The sequence below is a fragment of the Anarrhichthys ocellatus genome, unplaced genomic scaffold (assembly GCF_004355925.1).
Source record: "Anarrhichthys ocellatus isolate YVR2014 unplaced genomic scaffold, GSC_Weel_1.0 scaffold117, whole genome shotgun sequence".
NCBI classification, from domain to species: domain Eukaryota; kingdom Metazoa; phylum Chordata; class Actinopteri; order Perciformes; family Anarhichadidae; genus Anarrhichthys; species Anarrhichthys ocellatus.
The window spans coordinates 519,706-534,751 of NW_022280147.1; the positions used below are offsets into that span (position 1 = coordinate 519,706).

The window sequence follows — 15,046 nt, forward strand, 5'->3', positions numbered from 1 at the left end:
CATGGACATTTCATCATCTATGATATTGTAAAAAGTACTGTGTGTCTGTACGTTTATCTCTATCCACTTCTTTTAGTAGTTCATTGAACACGCTAATGTGCTAACATGTAAACTAACATGTTCTGTTCTCAGTCCTTTGAGGATCATTAAAGGGTTTTCCTGTTCTCCTGTGAGGGTCCTGGGACAGAGGATGTCCTATTTTGTACAAATTGTGATGTTGGGCTGTACAAAATAAATTGAAGTTAACTGAATTGAATTGCAACTGGTAATATTTTATTAAGAGCATTAGTGTAACACAGTCCACCGTGATAGTTTGTGAGATGGTTATCGTACGGTGAAGATCTCACACCGGTACAACCATAGTTGAATTTAAAAGGTGGGGGCGAGGGGATCACGAAGGACGATGAAAGTCCCTCTTCCCGCCTGTCTTACTGACCAGTTTCACATCTGTAATGATGATGTCATGGCTCACTGCCTTGCACATGTCATAGATGGTCAGTGCGGCGACGCAGGCGGCCGTCAAAGCCTCCATCTCGACTCCCGTCCTGCCCGTACAGCGGCACGTTGCCGTCACGACCGCGGCGTTCTGCGGCTCAGCGAGGTCGAAGGTGACAGAGATGTGGTCCAATGGGAGCGGGTGGCAGAGCGGGATGAGGGCGGAGGTCTGCTTGGCGGCCATGATGCCGGACAGCTGCGCCGCGGCCAGGGCGTCGCCCTTGGCCAGCTGGTGATCCCGGAGCAGCCGGAAGGCGGTGGGGCCCAAGAGGACGGTGGCGCGGGCCGTGGCTGTTCGACACGTGAGAGCTTTGCCGCCGACGTCCACCATGGTGGCTCGGCCCTGGGCGTCTGTGTGAGTCAGCTGAGCTTCGGCGACATCATCGGGGTGAGCGTTGCAGAAGTTTGTGCCCGGCTGTGCAGGTCGTTTCAGTGTAACACTGGGGTCTTTGCTGGAACTCTGACTGTGGCACAGTCTGACATTGTGTCGTTTGACATCTCTTTTGGCATTCATTAGTTGTGTGCAAAAAACAGGTGCTCCAGGGGTCCTGAGTGAGTGGCTGTTCAAAGCGTAAGGACCCCCGGCTTGTGGGTACCTGAGACGGTCTTCATTAATACTTGAGCTCATGACTTTTGTGCGTGCCGTGTTGGTGTGAGCGCTGATGAGATCGAGACCACGGACGAACTCAGAGGAGAGAAGGGGCGCTGCACTAAGGAGGCTGTCCGTGTCCTCACAGTTTTCAGTCTTGATATGTGACCTAACACGGGCCCCCCCTCTCATTAAGGGTCTAGAGCAGCAATCACGGGCAGCCTGTGTTAAAGCACGAAGGCACAAGGAAGCCTCTCTGTGCAGGACTGAGCGGTACCGCTGAGAGGCTGCTGCAGAGAGGAATGTGTTGTTTGGAAGAAGGGAAACCACGGGGAGAGCTCTCCGGCTGTCTTGCAACTTTGCCGAAGACAAAGGCCTTTGGGAAGTGGAGCCTGTTGGAAAAACAGAACATCAGTCAGGCACGCTGCCGATTTAGATGCATTATTGACAGTTCAGATCATAAGTTGCACACTGCAGCTCACAGACATGATGATCATAACATCACAAACAGATTGTGAGCAGTGAGGGATCTGTACGTACAGCCAAGTCACCCACCAATGTGGATCATAGGCCTGTTCTTCATCTTCGAGATGCTAAACATGCCTGAGGAGATAGAACAGGAAGAGATGGCATAACCCTGAATGATCAGCGGGTATAAATGATGCCATGCGTATAGAGTAAGTGAACACACGTCTACCTGCATGCTGTTTCTTCTTGCTGCCCACAGCGGCTCCGATGATTTGCAGCAGCTCTTCATCCGATGCCCCGGAGCGCAAGACATCTCTCAGAGACACCTCGGAGCTCCCAAACAAACACACCTGAGAGAAGACCGACAGAGGGAGTGAATACAGCCACGGATGGTTCCAAACAAAGATAGGTGCACACACACAGAGAGCGTACGGTACTTTACATCGCGGTACAAAGAGCGACTGTAGCTTTACCTTGAGGTTGCCATCTGCTGTGATACGCAAGCGGTTGCAGGAGCCACAGAAATGTTCGGACATGGAGGTGATGAAGCCCACCTGCCCTGTGAAGCCTGGCACTTTAAACATCTGTAAAGAGACGGAGAGGAGCGTCAAACTATTATCTCCGCGAAAGACTTCTTTGAAAGAAGTTGTTGCAATCACTCAAACCAATGTCTAAGAGCTTCATTACACAGAACACTTCTGGCCAGGAGTTAGATTTGTAAATGTTGACTTTAGTTTTCGGTTTACCAACCATTTAATGAATGAAATATTCCAGCACAAGTTGCTAATCGGACCGTAAACGATGAGCAGCTGAGGTTACACTGGAGAGATAATGGTGCAGTTGGAGGTACCGACCTTGGCAGTTGTGCGTCCGGTTTGAAGCATTTCCAGGTCGGGCCACTGCTGCCTGATGAGGTCCAGCATCTCCTGGTAACTCACCATCTTCTTAAAGTTCCACTTGTTGCCTGCAGAGAGGAGAGAGGCCAGTGGGGGTCAGTGGAGGATGCAGCACATCACAAGCTACGGCACCTTTCAGCTCAGCGGCCGCTCAACGAGCAGCACATCAGTGAGGTTTCACATTAACATCCTGGAACGCGTTTAAAACCAGCTGTGTTGAGTGACCGCAAACATATTATACCACTATAAACACTAACCACTGTTTATCAATACCATTTTATTGTTGTTACCTGAACACTGTATATTAAATATTCAACTGGCCTATTTAAGACTTGCTGTAGCAGCAATGAGCATTATAGGCACAATCAATCTGCAATCTTTCATTTTCAAAGTGTATTAAAGTGTACGTTCCATTACGGAAACCTGTTGCAGCCTCTGTAACCACTGTGGAATGGCTGGTGGTTTTTCTCATCAGCCGATAAATGTATCCCAGTACAGACCTCTGATCTGTGCCATTGCTCTCTTTAGGTACACATCCCAACAACAATGGATCTAAGGAGACGGCCGCTTCTATCATTTTGTCAAACTCTTTTTCCAGAACCCTTAAATTATTGGGCCATCCCAAAAGATTTCCTTTTTATTTACAATGTGCTTGAATGTGTAAACAACATCTACATACTGTATGAAAACAGCCCAGTAAGTTAGTGGGACTCATCAGACCTGTGTAATAAGGAAGCACTCACCATCGAAGGGCATGTATTCGATGAAGCGCACCTCCAGAGGCTTCTTCTCCGTCAGCGCCACGAAGTCCAGCAGCTCATCCTCGTTGAGGCCTCTCATCACCACACAGTTCACCTGCAGAGGGCAGCAGAGCCGAACAATCGTCTCAGCTCATGGACTAAACCACGCAGTAGCTGGACATTTGAACAACACACTTCCTCTCAAGTGAAAGGACGTACTGCAGTCTATAGCTGCATCACACGGCCTGTAGCTGCTACAAGACTTTGCTGGAATACACCTGGTAGACATCGCATGGCAGCTCGCTGCAGAAGTCACTCCGCCATGTTTGACATCTTAGCCAACATGCTATCATCTGAATGTTTATGGTATCGTTGCGTTACAAAAACTCTGCGACAGATGCTCCATTGTTCGTTAGTTTGCTTCCATGCTCGGTGCAATGAGGAACTATGGTATGCAGTGATTGGTCACACACAGCATATCAGGAAGCAGCTCCTTCATTCACTAACTTCTGGGGGCAAAGTGGAGGAAATATTATAGTCAGCTATTCTGTTACAACACGGTGCTGCCTCAGCACTTCTGCCATGAAGAGGAAGTAACAAACAACAGCCTTATCCAGAAATATCTGAAACATTGAAAACTACCATAAAGATTATTCAGAGAGTTGGTTCATTCACATGTAGAACATGGGGAAACCCACTGAAAATAGTTCTCTTTCCTGGCTTTTTTCATTCCAAGTATACTCCAATAATCACAATACTTTGTTTTGCAGCTTCTACGTTAGATATTTTATACAAATGTTACTAAAAAAATCATAATGAAAAACGAACAAAAGATAAAAACACAAAAACCTAAAGAAATATATTAAGAGAGTTTTAAAAACAAATAAAATGAACTAACGTTTGATGTCCGAACCTCTCACTCCCTCTTTCTGTCATAGATTTAAGGAAATACAATATTATCAGTTACAAACATCAGTTTGAACTTCTATACACAGTTTTATGGACTGTTCTAAAATCGCTAAGTTCTGGTCACATATAACAAAGGAGTGGAGTACAAATATGTAATGTAATATCTGTAAAGCTCCTAATCCAAACAGTCTAAAGACTCTGAAATATCTAAGTTACTAAATAAAGAAAATGCATATTATTTAATTAACAGTAACACAATGATTTTATTATTAAATTTCTTTTTGAAAAGTGTAAATAAAATACCTTAACAGGGTTGAAGCCCATTTCGATGGCCTTATCTATGCCCTCCATGACCTTGTGGAACCCTGTTAAACAAAGACAAGTTTGAAATTGATGATGAATGAAATCAACATTTTGCATTCAACACATTAATCATCCCTTGATATTGTGTTCATTCTGTGCTACCAATTCAAATGTAATGTAGAGCTGGTGTGTGAGTGGAGGGAGGTTGTCTGCAGAAAGGTGTCCTCCTTCAGTCCTCTTCTTGCACCAGCTGGTAACCTTCTCTGTACGAGGTGGGGCTATTGTTTAGTCATCTACAATTCTCATAATCACAATTAAATACCACACGTGTTGTACTTAAATTCTTAACTGAGCTTACTGAAGGCTAAGAGACAAGATTCCTTTCAGGCCATAGCACACACCTAATGTCTGCTAAACCTTTTACTGACAATAGCTGTAGGTGTTGTGGAGGAGGACGGCCTCAGAGAGCGCTTTCCTTTCTCCCTCCTGTATTTCCTGCTCTGCCCTGCTGTCGTCTCCACTCCACGTGACTTCAGACGTTACAGGCTCCTTGAGTAACCGAGTGGGACTGACCCACAACAACCGCCATCGCATTGATTTAGTCCGTTCACAACTTGTTAAGGACGGACCTTTCTTGCATCGGACATAGTAGGTCAAATACTTTTACTACCTTTCCGCCTGACAATGAACTCAAACTTGGCAGGGACCAGTGAATCCAGGCTGATGTTGATCAGGTCCAGGCCGGCGTCTTTCAGCTTCGGCAGAAGTCTGGCCAAGTTCATGCCGTTGGTTGTCACTGCAATGGTCTTCAGGCCCTCCAACTTCCTCAGTTCTTCTGCAGAGGGAGAGAGAGCATGGGACAAGGAAGAGAAAGAATGTATATGTATATACATATACAGTTGTGTGAAAAAGTGTTTGCCCCTTCCTGATTTCTTATTTTTTTGCATGTTTGTCACACTTAAATGTTTCAGATCATCAAACAAATTTAAATATTAGACAAAGATAACACAAGTAAACACAAAATGTGGTTTTTAAATGAAGGTTTTCATTATTAAGGGGGAAAAAAATCCAAACCTACATGGCCCTGTGTGAAAAAGTGATTGCCCCCTAAACCTAATAACTGGTTGGGCCACCCTTAGCAGCAACAACTGCAATCAAGCGTTTGCGATAACTGGCAATGAGTCTTTTACAGCGCTGTAGAAGAATTTTGGCCCACTCATCTTTGCAGAATTGTTCAGCCACATTGGAGGGTTTTCGAGCATGAACCGCCTTTTTAAGGTCATGCCACAGCATCTCAATCGGATTCAGGTCGGGACTTTGACTAGGCCACTCCAAAGTCTTCATTTTGTTTTTCTTAAGCCATTCAGAGGTGGACTTGCTGGTGTGTTTTGGATCATTGTCCTGCTGCAGAACCCAAGTGCGCTTCAGCTTGAGGTCACGAACAGATGGCCGGACATTCTCCTTCAGGATTTTTTGGTAGACAGCAGAATTCATGGTTCCATTTACCACAGCAAGTCTTCCAGGTCCTGAAGCAGCAAAACAGCCCCAGACCATCACACTACCACCACCATATTTTACTGTTGGTATGATGTTCCTTTTCTGAAATGCCGTGCTACTTTTACGCCAGATGTAATGGGACATACACCTTCCAAAAAGTTCAACTTTTGTCTCGTCAGTCCACAGAGTATTTTCCCAAAAGTCTTGGGGATCATCAAGATGTTTTCTGGCAAAACTGAGACGAGCCTTTATGTTCTTTTTTCTCAGCAGTGGTTTTCGTCTTGGAACTCTGCCATGCAGGCCATTTTTCTGTCTCTTTCTTATGGTGGAGTCATGAACACTGACCTTAATTGAGGCAAGTGAGGCCTGCAGTTCTTTGGATGTTGTTCTGGGGTCTTTTGTGACCTCTTGGATGAGTCATCGCTGCGCTCTTGGGGCAATTTTGGTCGGCCGGCCACTCCTGGGAAGGTTCACCACTGTTCCATGTTTTCGCCATTTGTGGATAATGGCTTCACTGTGGTTCGCTGGAGTCCCAAAGCTTTAGAAATGGCTTTGTAACCTTTTCCAGACTGATAGATCTCAATTACTTTGTTTCTCATTTGTTCCTGAATTTCTTTGGATCGCAGCATGATGTCTAGCTTTTGAGGATCTTTTGGTCTACCTTACTTTGTCAGGCAGGTCCTATTTAAGTGATTTCTTGATTGAGAAAAGGTGTGGCAGTAATTAGGCCTGGGTGTGGCTAGAGAAATTGAACTCAGCTTTCCAAAGATGTGATAAACCACAGTTAATTTATGTTTTAACAGGGGGGGGGGGCAATCACTTTTTCACACAGGGCCATGTAGGTTTGGATTTTTTTCCCCCTTAATAATAAAAACCTTCATTTAAAAACTGCATTTTGTGTTTACTTGTGTTATCTTTGTCTAATATTTAAATTTGTTTGATGATCTGAAACATTTAAGTGTGACAAACATGCAAAAAAATAAGAAATCAGGAAGGGGGCAAACACTTTTTCACACAACTGTATATTAGTGCTGGGCAAGTTATCGCGTTAACGCATTCATTAATTTACGCCGACAATTATTTTTTCGGCGTTAACGCACGTTAACGTTATTATTAAGCAGACATTTTTAACACAAGAACCGGGCAGCGAGCGGTGAAAAGCTGTATGTGTGTGTGTTTGTGTGGCGTCACTTCCTGCTGCTGCTGCTGCCCCCGCCCCCCTTCACTCCAGTCACTGTCTTTTTAAATGAACATATAAGCACGTGAGAACAAACTGCTCTTAACTCCAACCCTTTATTAGCATAACTTCCTCATGCACGTTACTGCCACGGTACAGACCCCCTCCAGGTTCCCTTGCTTCACCTACATTCCCCTGGGTCCTAAGTCCCTCCATGTACAGCTTCTTATCATCCTCTATGTACCAACGTACATTTATAACAAATACCACACACATTAGAGTTTTTAAAGTGTTTTGTTTGTAATATGTATAATAACCATATCATTTGATATGGTTATCATTTGATCGCTACTGAGAATTTAACAAACATAAAACATGACGTAGATAGGTTTGCAGTTTTCAAGGTGTATATTTCAAATTGCATCTCTTACACACATGAAGATAAAGTTGTGAACACCGGCTGAATATCTATTATCAGAATCATTATAACTGTATTTTAACTGCTGTGTAAAGGGAATAGATAGAAAATCTATGGAAAGATCAGAGTTCATAGAAGAGGCCCACGAAACCTTGAAGATTTGAAGACTGTTTGTGTGGAAGAATGGACCAAAATCACAGCTGAGCAATGCATGTGACTAGTTTCTCCATACAGGAAGCTGTCATTACCAACAAAGGCTTTTGTACGAAGTATTAAATAAATTTCAGTAAGCGTGTTCAATACTTTTTCCCTGTGTCATTCCATTTTATTACACATAACTTAATTTCTGAACATATTTGTTACTCTGTTCATTTGGACAGCAACGGGCTGGTTACTGTTTCTACTTGATGCAAATCATTTACTCCAGTCGACCCCAGTCGACAGAAACCTGTGAGGTCACAGTGGTGGCTTGTCACATGACATAGAAATAACAGCAGCTCTTTATGACGCACTGCTGTCTTTGAGCACGTCATGCTTTAACGTCGCTCACACTCGCACTATTGTCAGTGTGAGGGCCGAAACGGTCCATCGGCAAATCAGGCTGTAAAATTGTGTCATCAGACTGAGCACATAGCGGTGGTGTGACCAATCACTTCTCCTTCCACAAGTGTGTCTAAACCTGAAGCCATGCATGAAAACATGTCCTGTTCCTCATGTCACTGATACCTAGCTACACCACTTTAGCTCGGATTGTTTTTTAACAACAGTAGTGGTCACGGCCGTGTTTCTACATACGTAAATGCTGATGAGTTCATGTGAGCGGCTGGATACCAGAATCATAAAGGACAACACATCTTAACACGCTTCAAGCTGAAACACAGTCTTGCACTAGTTCCTTACTGAGGAAATCCAGCAAGTCAGGTTTGATGAGGGGCTCTCCTCCAGTGAGGCGGATTTTCTGCACCCCCTCGCGGATGAAGAGGCGAGCCAGGGTTAGTACCTCCGAGGTGGTCAGCAGTTGGCTCCGTGGTGTCAGCTTCACCCCCTCATCTGGCATGCAGTACTGACCTGATCACGAGGGGAAAGTGAAAGACAAGATGGCTCACATAGGTCTGTGGCAGATAGAACAACACGTTGAAGGGAGATCAAACGTCGGCGGTGCAGCCATCGTAGCCCAGTTCCACCAACAACGATGGTTTTAAAACATTTCATCTGCGAGGATAATCAGCCGGCCAGATCGATCGGTCTACTTCTAATACAATATAGCAAATGAAAGCATTATGCTGTTGCTCTAATGTTATTTCCACTGGATCTTTGCATCTCATTGAGTTGTTTATCTTTTCAGTATGTTCAAATGTTCTAGATAGAATAATAGCTCTGCTATGTTCCAAGGTGTCCTCAGTATGTTACTCAAGATGATCTATTATCATCACTATTGATGAACATCAACCTGCCCTCTGATGCAAACTGGTTGTCAAGTCGATTTGAGCCAATTCCCCAAAATATTTCTTAACATGTAATTCTATTGTGCAGTACTTCATTGCATACAACCTGGACCTGTACAACGTGTATTTTGTGTATTTTACTTTTACACTCTATTTCTGCCCCAGGGCTACTTAGATTGCACAGCACTCAATACTTTCATAGAGACAAGTACTGATTGGGATAAACTGAACTTTTGTTCGTGCAACATCCAATGTAATTCTATTTAAATGTATACAAATGAAAAAACATAATTTTATAAATGCTACTTCCTCTTTCTTTGTTAACTACAAGAGAGGATGTGTTTCCATCAGTAACAGTCGTGGTGGTAGCTATAGTATTGCTGAATGTGGTTTCTTCAAGTAGCTGGATAATCACCAGGAATAAAACAAACCAAAGCAGCTCAGGACCTCTTCAATGTCCACAGTGGGACCTTTACTCACAGCGCAGGTTGCATTTCTCCGTCAGGGAGATGCGCAGGTAGCTGTGCCTCCGGCCAAAGCTGTCAGTCAAGAACGCTGAGAAAGGCAGTATGCTGTCATCTCTCAGCCTCTCCTGGGGAGAAACCAGACAGGTCAACGGCATCGTTACACTCATCGCTCACATGAAAATAGCCAAAATTAAAAATTCTGGGAAAAACACAGGGATATGTGGTAATCCTGTAGTGGCTTCATTTATAAAAGTATCAACACTTCAAAATGTCTCATTTCCCAGTTTGTACATCCTTGATTCCGTTCCTCGCGCCTTAGTCCCAAGGGAGATGCTGGCAGAGGAGGCAAGCAAGAGACGAGAGGAGAGAGGAGCCGAGGTAACAGGCATTTAACAAATGAAGACATCCTGGCCTTCGGAGTGGTCATTTTAAAGTCTTTTTCTTTATTTTATGACAGATAAACATACCAGTGTTCATGACAACTAATGTATTGTGACAAGACTGTACAGATGTCACACAGGTTTTCAAGGCATTTTCTGACGTTGACTCTCCGTTAGTTGTCTACACCGCGTCACCGGTGCAGATGTCACACATCTGTACAGATGTCATTTATTTATTTAACACACACACACACGCATTCAAATCTATGAATTATTTATTTATGTGTATTGTTATCATTATCGCACAGCTCAGTGTGGTATTAGTACTTTTACTTAAGTTAACGATCTGCCAGCGTCTGCACCAGTGACTATCCATGTGTAACCATAGACTGTAGTGGATGTGGTCATCGTGACATCTTCCATTGTTTGTCGACTGCCGTTATGAAGCTTGGCGATTTCGCCGTCGCCATGTTGAATTATGGCTGTCGCCATGTTGTTGGTTTTGCAGCCAATGAACGGAGGTTACCATATTTGGAATGCAAAGGAGTGACGCACGGCTCTGGTAGCGGCAGCGACCTGTCAATCACAGTAAGCCCGCCCTAAAGCATCCCCTGCTTTATGGTCTGTTTGACTCTAAATGGACCATCATTTACGAAATGAACATCATGCTGTATTGAAGAAGACTTGAAACTAGAGATTGAGACCATAAACTCATGTTTACAATGTTTACCGAGGTAATAAATCAAGAAAGAAGTAGAGTCATTTTCTCACAGACTTCTATACAACCAGAGGAGTCGCCCCCTGATGGACACTAGAGAGAATGCAAGTTTTAAGACACTTTTGCATCGGCTTCACTCGACAGAACCGGAGGTGAGCCTTTCGACAACTTTTTACTGCGCCTGGGTTGTATCCCGATGATGTGACACGTGATATCTCCTATTTTATCTCTCCTTGGTCTCGAGCCAGAGGAGCGAAGGGAGGCATGAGGAGGCACAACATCTGGAACTGAGGAGGGCCCAGGGAGGTGCGCGTGGCTTTGTAAACGCCTCCGGACATTTGTCTGTCAACAGTGGGCTACTGTTATCAGCAAGCATGTGGGTGGGTTAAACACACTAAAATTAAAAGACTACAGTAATCTGAGGCTAATAGTTTTAAATTCCATATGGTTTTAAAGCATAAAAACTTTACTTTTGAGAAATGTGTCTTCCTAATTGATTCAGAAGAGACCACTCACGTGCACTGAGGAAGCTGAACTATGACCTTCACACAGCAATGGCTTATCTGCCGTAATGTGACGTTAGTTTACAACATTCAGAGGTTTAGTTTACACGAAGCTCCTAGCTGGTGTAAAAAACAAACAAACATGAAAACCATCTTAACGTTACTACACTGTCGTAAGGGCGGTCTTTAACTTACGTTTAATATTAAGTCCCTAAAAGAGTTCGACAGCTAGTTAAGCCTTTACTTGGCCCTTAACTGGACTGAGGTCGTGGCTACATTACAAACTGACTTCAATCATTAACTACCACCAGCTAACAACTCTATCCAACTGGCCTGAGATCAGACATTCACAGTGAAACAAACCCCAGCACGGAGTATGTCACTTGTTCGGTTAACGTTACCTGTCTTGACCTGGTTTTCAGGGACGAGGAGAAGTTGGCAGCGGATGAAGTCGAGTCTCCAAGTTCAGCCTCATTTTCCTTGTGCGTAGCACTGGAATACAGTCTCCCGTTCACGCGCTGGCCGAAGAGTTTTCTGAAATGTGGTAAACTGGCGTGTCTCCCAAACAGGCGGCAGCACATGCTAGCGTGCGTAGCCATGTTTGTTTCCTGACAGCCCCCTGAGGTTTTCTGTACTTAACTGTTTTCGGGGCTCTTGTCATGAGCTCTGCGCTGCAGTAAAAATATGTCATTCAAGACGAGGGGGAATATCAGGGGCATGGTCACGCCAGCCAATCGTGCTAACGTACGCCATAAACGCTGGTGCACACTGGGTAGTGTAGTCAGCAGGGGACACAAGCTCTTCAAGTACTTGGTGAGAGACCGTGGAGTCAGCGAAATAAAACTCATTTTTAGAGTGTTTCCACAATATAGCTCTTGATATTTATTCTGATATTTAAAAAGTAAATTGCAGATATGTCAATAATACACATGATAATATTGTGTAAATAATTCAGCGCCTCTTACAGTCACGTCCCTGTACAGTTAAGGTTACATAATCACTCTCCACCTCCCTACACCTGAATTTTGAGTGCAATCAATTTGCCAAAAAAAGGACACAAAACGCATAATAACAAAGTTAAAGATGAATTTGACTAGTTTCATTTTAAATGTTTCTATAGATACCGTGATAACATCGATGTGCGGAAATCTTTTGTCAAAGATAATTGTGTAGTGAGAATCTGATACCTGACAGCAGGGGCGTTTCTAGGATTCAATGAAAGGGGGGGCTTAGCCCCAAGGGGAGTGGCATGTTAGCGCATGGCAATTTTATTTGGGGCCCATTTGGGGCCGCGGATATCCATTGTTTCAGACAGTTCATAGATTGGTTCAATCAGAAAGAGTGTGATTTTGCTCTGTAGTTTTGCTTGCATTCAGTATATGATAACACAAGAGACAGAATTTCAGGGTCATAGTGAAATTTGACAACAAAAATATGAACTTTTCTCAAATAAAGAATATCCGCGTCACTCCCAAATCCTAATTCTGAAAGGGACCGCACACAATGGATGGAGAATGGACCCGACAGTGTCAACTTTATATGGTTAAGTATGATGATAGGCTATTGGATTGTAATTTGAAGGGGGAGAAAACATACAAACCAGAATGCACGCACATATGTAGCATGTTAGTTATAAATAACTTGTCCATGTGAGAAACAATAGTTTAATTTAATGACATCACCAAAATAAAAATATATATTTTTTTTCTTCTTTTTTTTTTTGAAGCCAATAATGCCAAATTATTTGGGGGGGCTGAAGAACATTTGAGGGGGGCTTCGCCCCCTAAAATAGGCCTAACGACGCCCCTGCCTGACAGGACGGCTCAATACACATTATCAGGAAGAAATGAACATAATACATTTACACACAGATGACAGATGTATAGTAGGAGCAGTGGCGGCTGGCCAATAGAGGGCGCTAGGGCGCCGCCCCCCCCTTTGAGCCACAAAAAAATAAAAAAATTAAGAATAAATTATACAAATTGTCAATATTTGTGTTTTTTTAAACATGGAATGCACCCAGTAATATTTGTCAAATATGATATCTGCGCAAAATATATGCTTTTCCTCCATGTCCACTCCGCCTGTCTGCATGTCTCAGCTGGCTGTGGCGCTGGAGAATCTGCCGACAGGAGGCGGGTCTATGAAGCACTTTAGCCAATTGCTGATTAAAGATATAAATGTGTGACATACAATTTAGCCAATTAGCGTCCTCAAATACATTCAGCGATGGGCAGAATTCGTTCTGCCCTAAACTGCGCGTTCTTGTCAGGAGTATAGTCTCTACAGGCGAGCGTGAGCGCCAGCGCCAGCACTGCTCCTCTAAAACCCGTTTGAGAGGAGAACGTTTGCGGAGAAACTCCAGGTGAAAGAGCTGATCCCAGATCAGCCTGATCCCAGATCAGCCTGACCCCACAATCAGACAGCAGACTAGCGGGAACGGGAAGCAGTACATGCGAAGCTTCTCTAGTAGCTGTACACCAGACAGGTTTGGCTGGATGCAGTCATGCTAATAACTTAAAACAACGGGGACAGATCCAGCATGGACAGTTACGGGAGTGAGGGACATGAAGCACCTGTCTGAGAAATGGATATATAGTTATAAATAAATAATTATATATGTCTGTGTGTTTTATATTATAGTGAATATTATTATATGATATATATATTGTACTGAATTGCTTGTGAGGGTGACAAAAATAACATGTCCTGATGTGTTATTTACTGCTTTTTTTCATGTTAGAATAAATGTTAAATATTTAACTGCAAAGTAGTAATACGTGTTTGATACCTTCATTTTTTTTGCATTAAATCATTCTGGGATGTTTGCTGAAATTGATTGGATGTGGCACAGCCCTACCTAGAACATGTTCCACCAGCCACCACTGTGGTTTACCATGAACTAGAAAATCTTCAGCATGTCCTGTCCAAAATGTACCAAGAACAGAGACAAGGATTGACTGTACATCTGCCCCATTCTTTAGTCTTTTGTAATAATCCTTACAATATACTCAGTGATGTTTTTTTGTGATATTTTTTAAATTTAAGCAGCATTTTATGTGTGAAAAACAAAGAATTTCACAAAACACTGGCATTTCAGAAAACAGTGACATTTCGTGAAGCAAAATGACATATCACATAACAAAGACATTTCCCATAACACAAAATATTATAGTTCAGAGTGTACAACAAACAGAAGTAGTTCCTTTTGCAGTGTTCTCACTTCCTTATTCTTTTTTTCAGGTTCTACGGCAAGTTCCGCCTAATTGTGCTGTGAGCGTATATATTTTGCGATATTATAAATACATTTAGTAGCAGTGGCATGGAGAGCCGAGGCCGCCAAGAGTCATCTACACCAGTGGTCTCCAGTCACCGGGCTGTGGACCGGCACCAGGCTGCAAAGCATTTGCTACGGGGCAACGAGGAAATGTCGAAAAACATACATAAAATAAAATAAAAACTTAAATACTACACATGTAGCAATATAGGCTATTTGTGCGGAAATTGAGCCAGATCTGCCGATGCAGACTTTGTTGTTGTTTAGTTATAGCAGGTGATACCCAAGGCTCCAGATTTGTTTTTTCACCACCACCATGAAAAACCATTTCAACCACAGTCAACCCAAAGTCAAAGTAAACGGCCACAAATTCTTAATGGTATCCTTCTTCTTTTATATTGCCAATCTTTAGTGGTTATTTGCATTTGTATTTTTAGTGACAAAAAAAACTTGGCATTAGTGGTATTATTTATGCATTATCAGCTGCTTAGAGGTTAGGAAATTACACATGTGATAACTCTTTCATCTTTTCTCGCCAAAAACTATAATATACAAGATTCATGTTGTGACGACCCTCTCACTCTGCTGGCTGTGTTCCTGCTCAGGGTTTCCTGGTGGGAGGAGTCACCTGCACCAATCATCCAATCATCTGATTGGAGCCTCCAGGAAGGCAATAAAAGACAGCCTTCTGGGAGTCTCTCTCTCTCTCACTCAGCAGGGCCTGCTGCACCATCCTTGTCCTTTGTTCATTATGCGGAAGTTGT

At 43.3% G+C, this 15,046-nt stretch overlaps 1 protein-coding gene across 2 annotated transcripts; it reads right to left on the minus strand.

Annotated features, from left to right (window-relative positions):
• Positions 1-251: 251 nt before the first annotated feature.
• On the minus strand, positions 252-11,708 carry mocs1 (molybdenum cofactor synthesis 1). Of its 2 annotated transcripts, none has more exons than XM_031876826.1 (11): positions 11,407-11,708; positions 9,418-9,529; positions 8,393-8,560; positions 5,071-5,235; positions 4,401-4,462; positions 3,192-3,303; positions 2,407-2,516; positions 2,026-2,136; positions 1,782-1,902; positions 1,640-1,687; positions 252-1,476 (listed from the first exon to the last, which is right to left on the minus strand). In XM_031876826.1, the coding sequence occupies exons 1-11, from the start codon at positions 11,602-11,604 to the stop codon at positions 392-394; spliced, it is 2,292 nt and encodes a 763-aa protein (XP_031732686.1). In that variant the 5' UTR covers positions 11,605-11,708; the 3' UTR covers positions 252-391. The 2 variants fall into 2 exon arrangements, with proteins under 2 accessions (XP_031732686.1, XP_031732687.1); XM_031876827.1 differs by having other exon boundaries at positions 1,385-1,476; positions 1,625-1,687.
• Between the last annotated feature and the right edge of the window lie 3,338 nt (positions 11,709-15,046).

Bases quoted from the DNA above. Each gene is read 5' to 3' on its own strand.
- mocs1 (XM_031876826.1), bottom strand. From the start codon at position 11,604: ATGGCTACGCACGCTAGCATGTGCTGCCGCCTGTTTGGGAGACACGCC. The intron at 5,236-8,392 runs GTAAGGAACTAG...CTCCCTCTGCAG, and splicing joins TGACTTGCTGGATTTCCTCA to AAGAACTGAGGAAGTTGGAG. The intron at 2,517-3,191 runs GTGAGTGCTTCC...TCCTCTCTGCAG, and splicing joins CGAATACATGCCCTTCGATG to GCAACAAGTGGAACTTTAAG.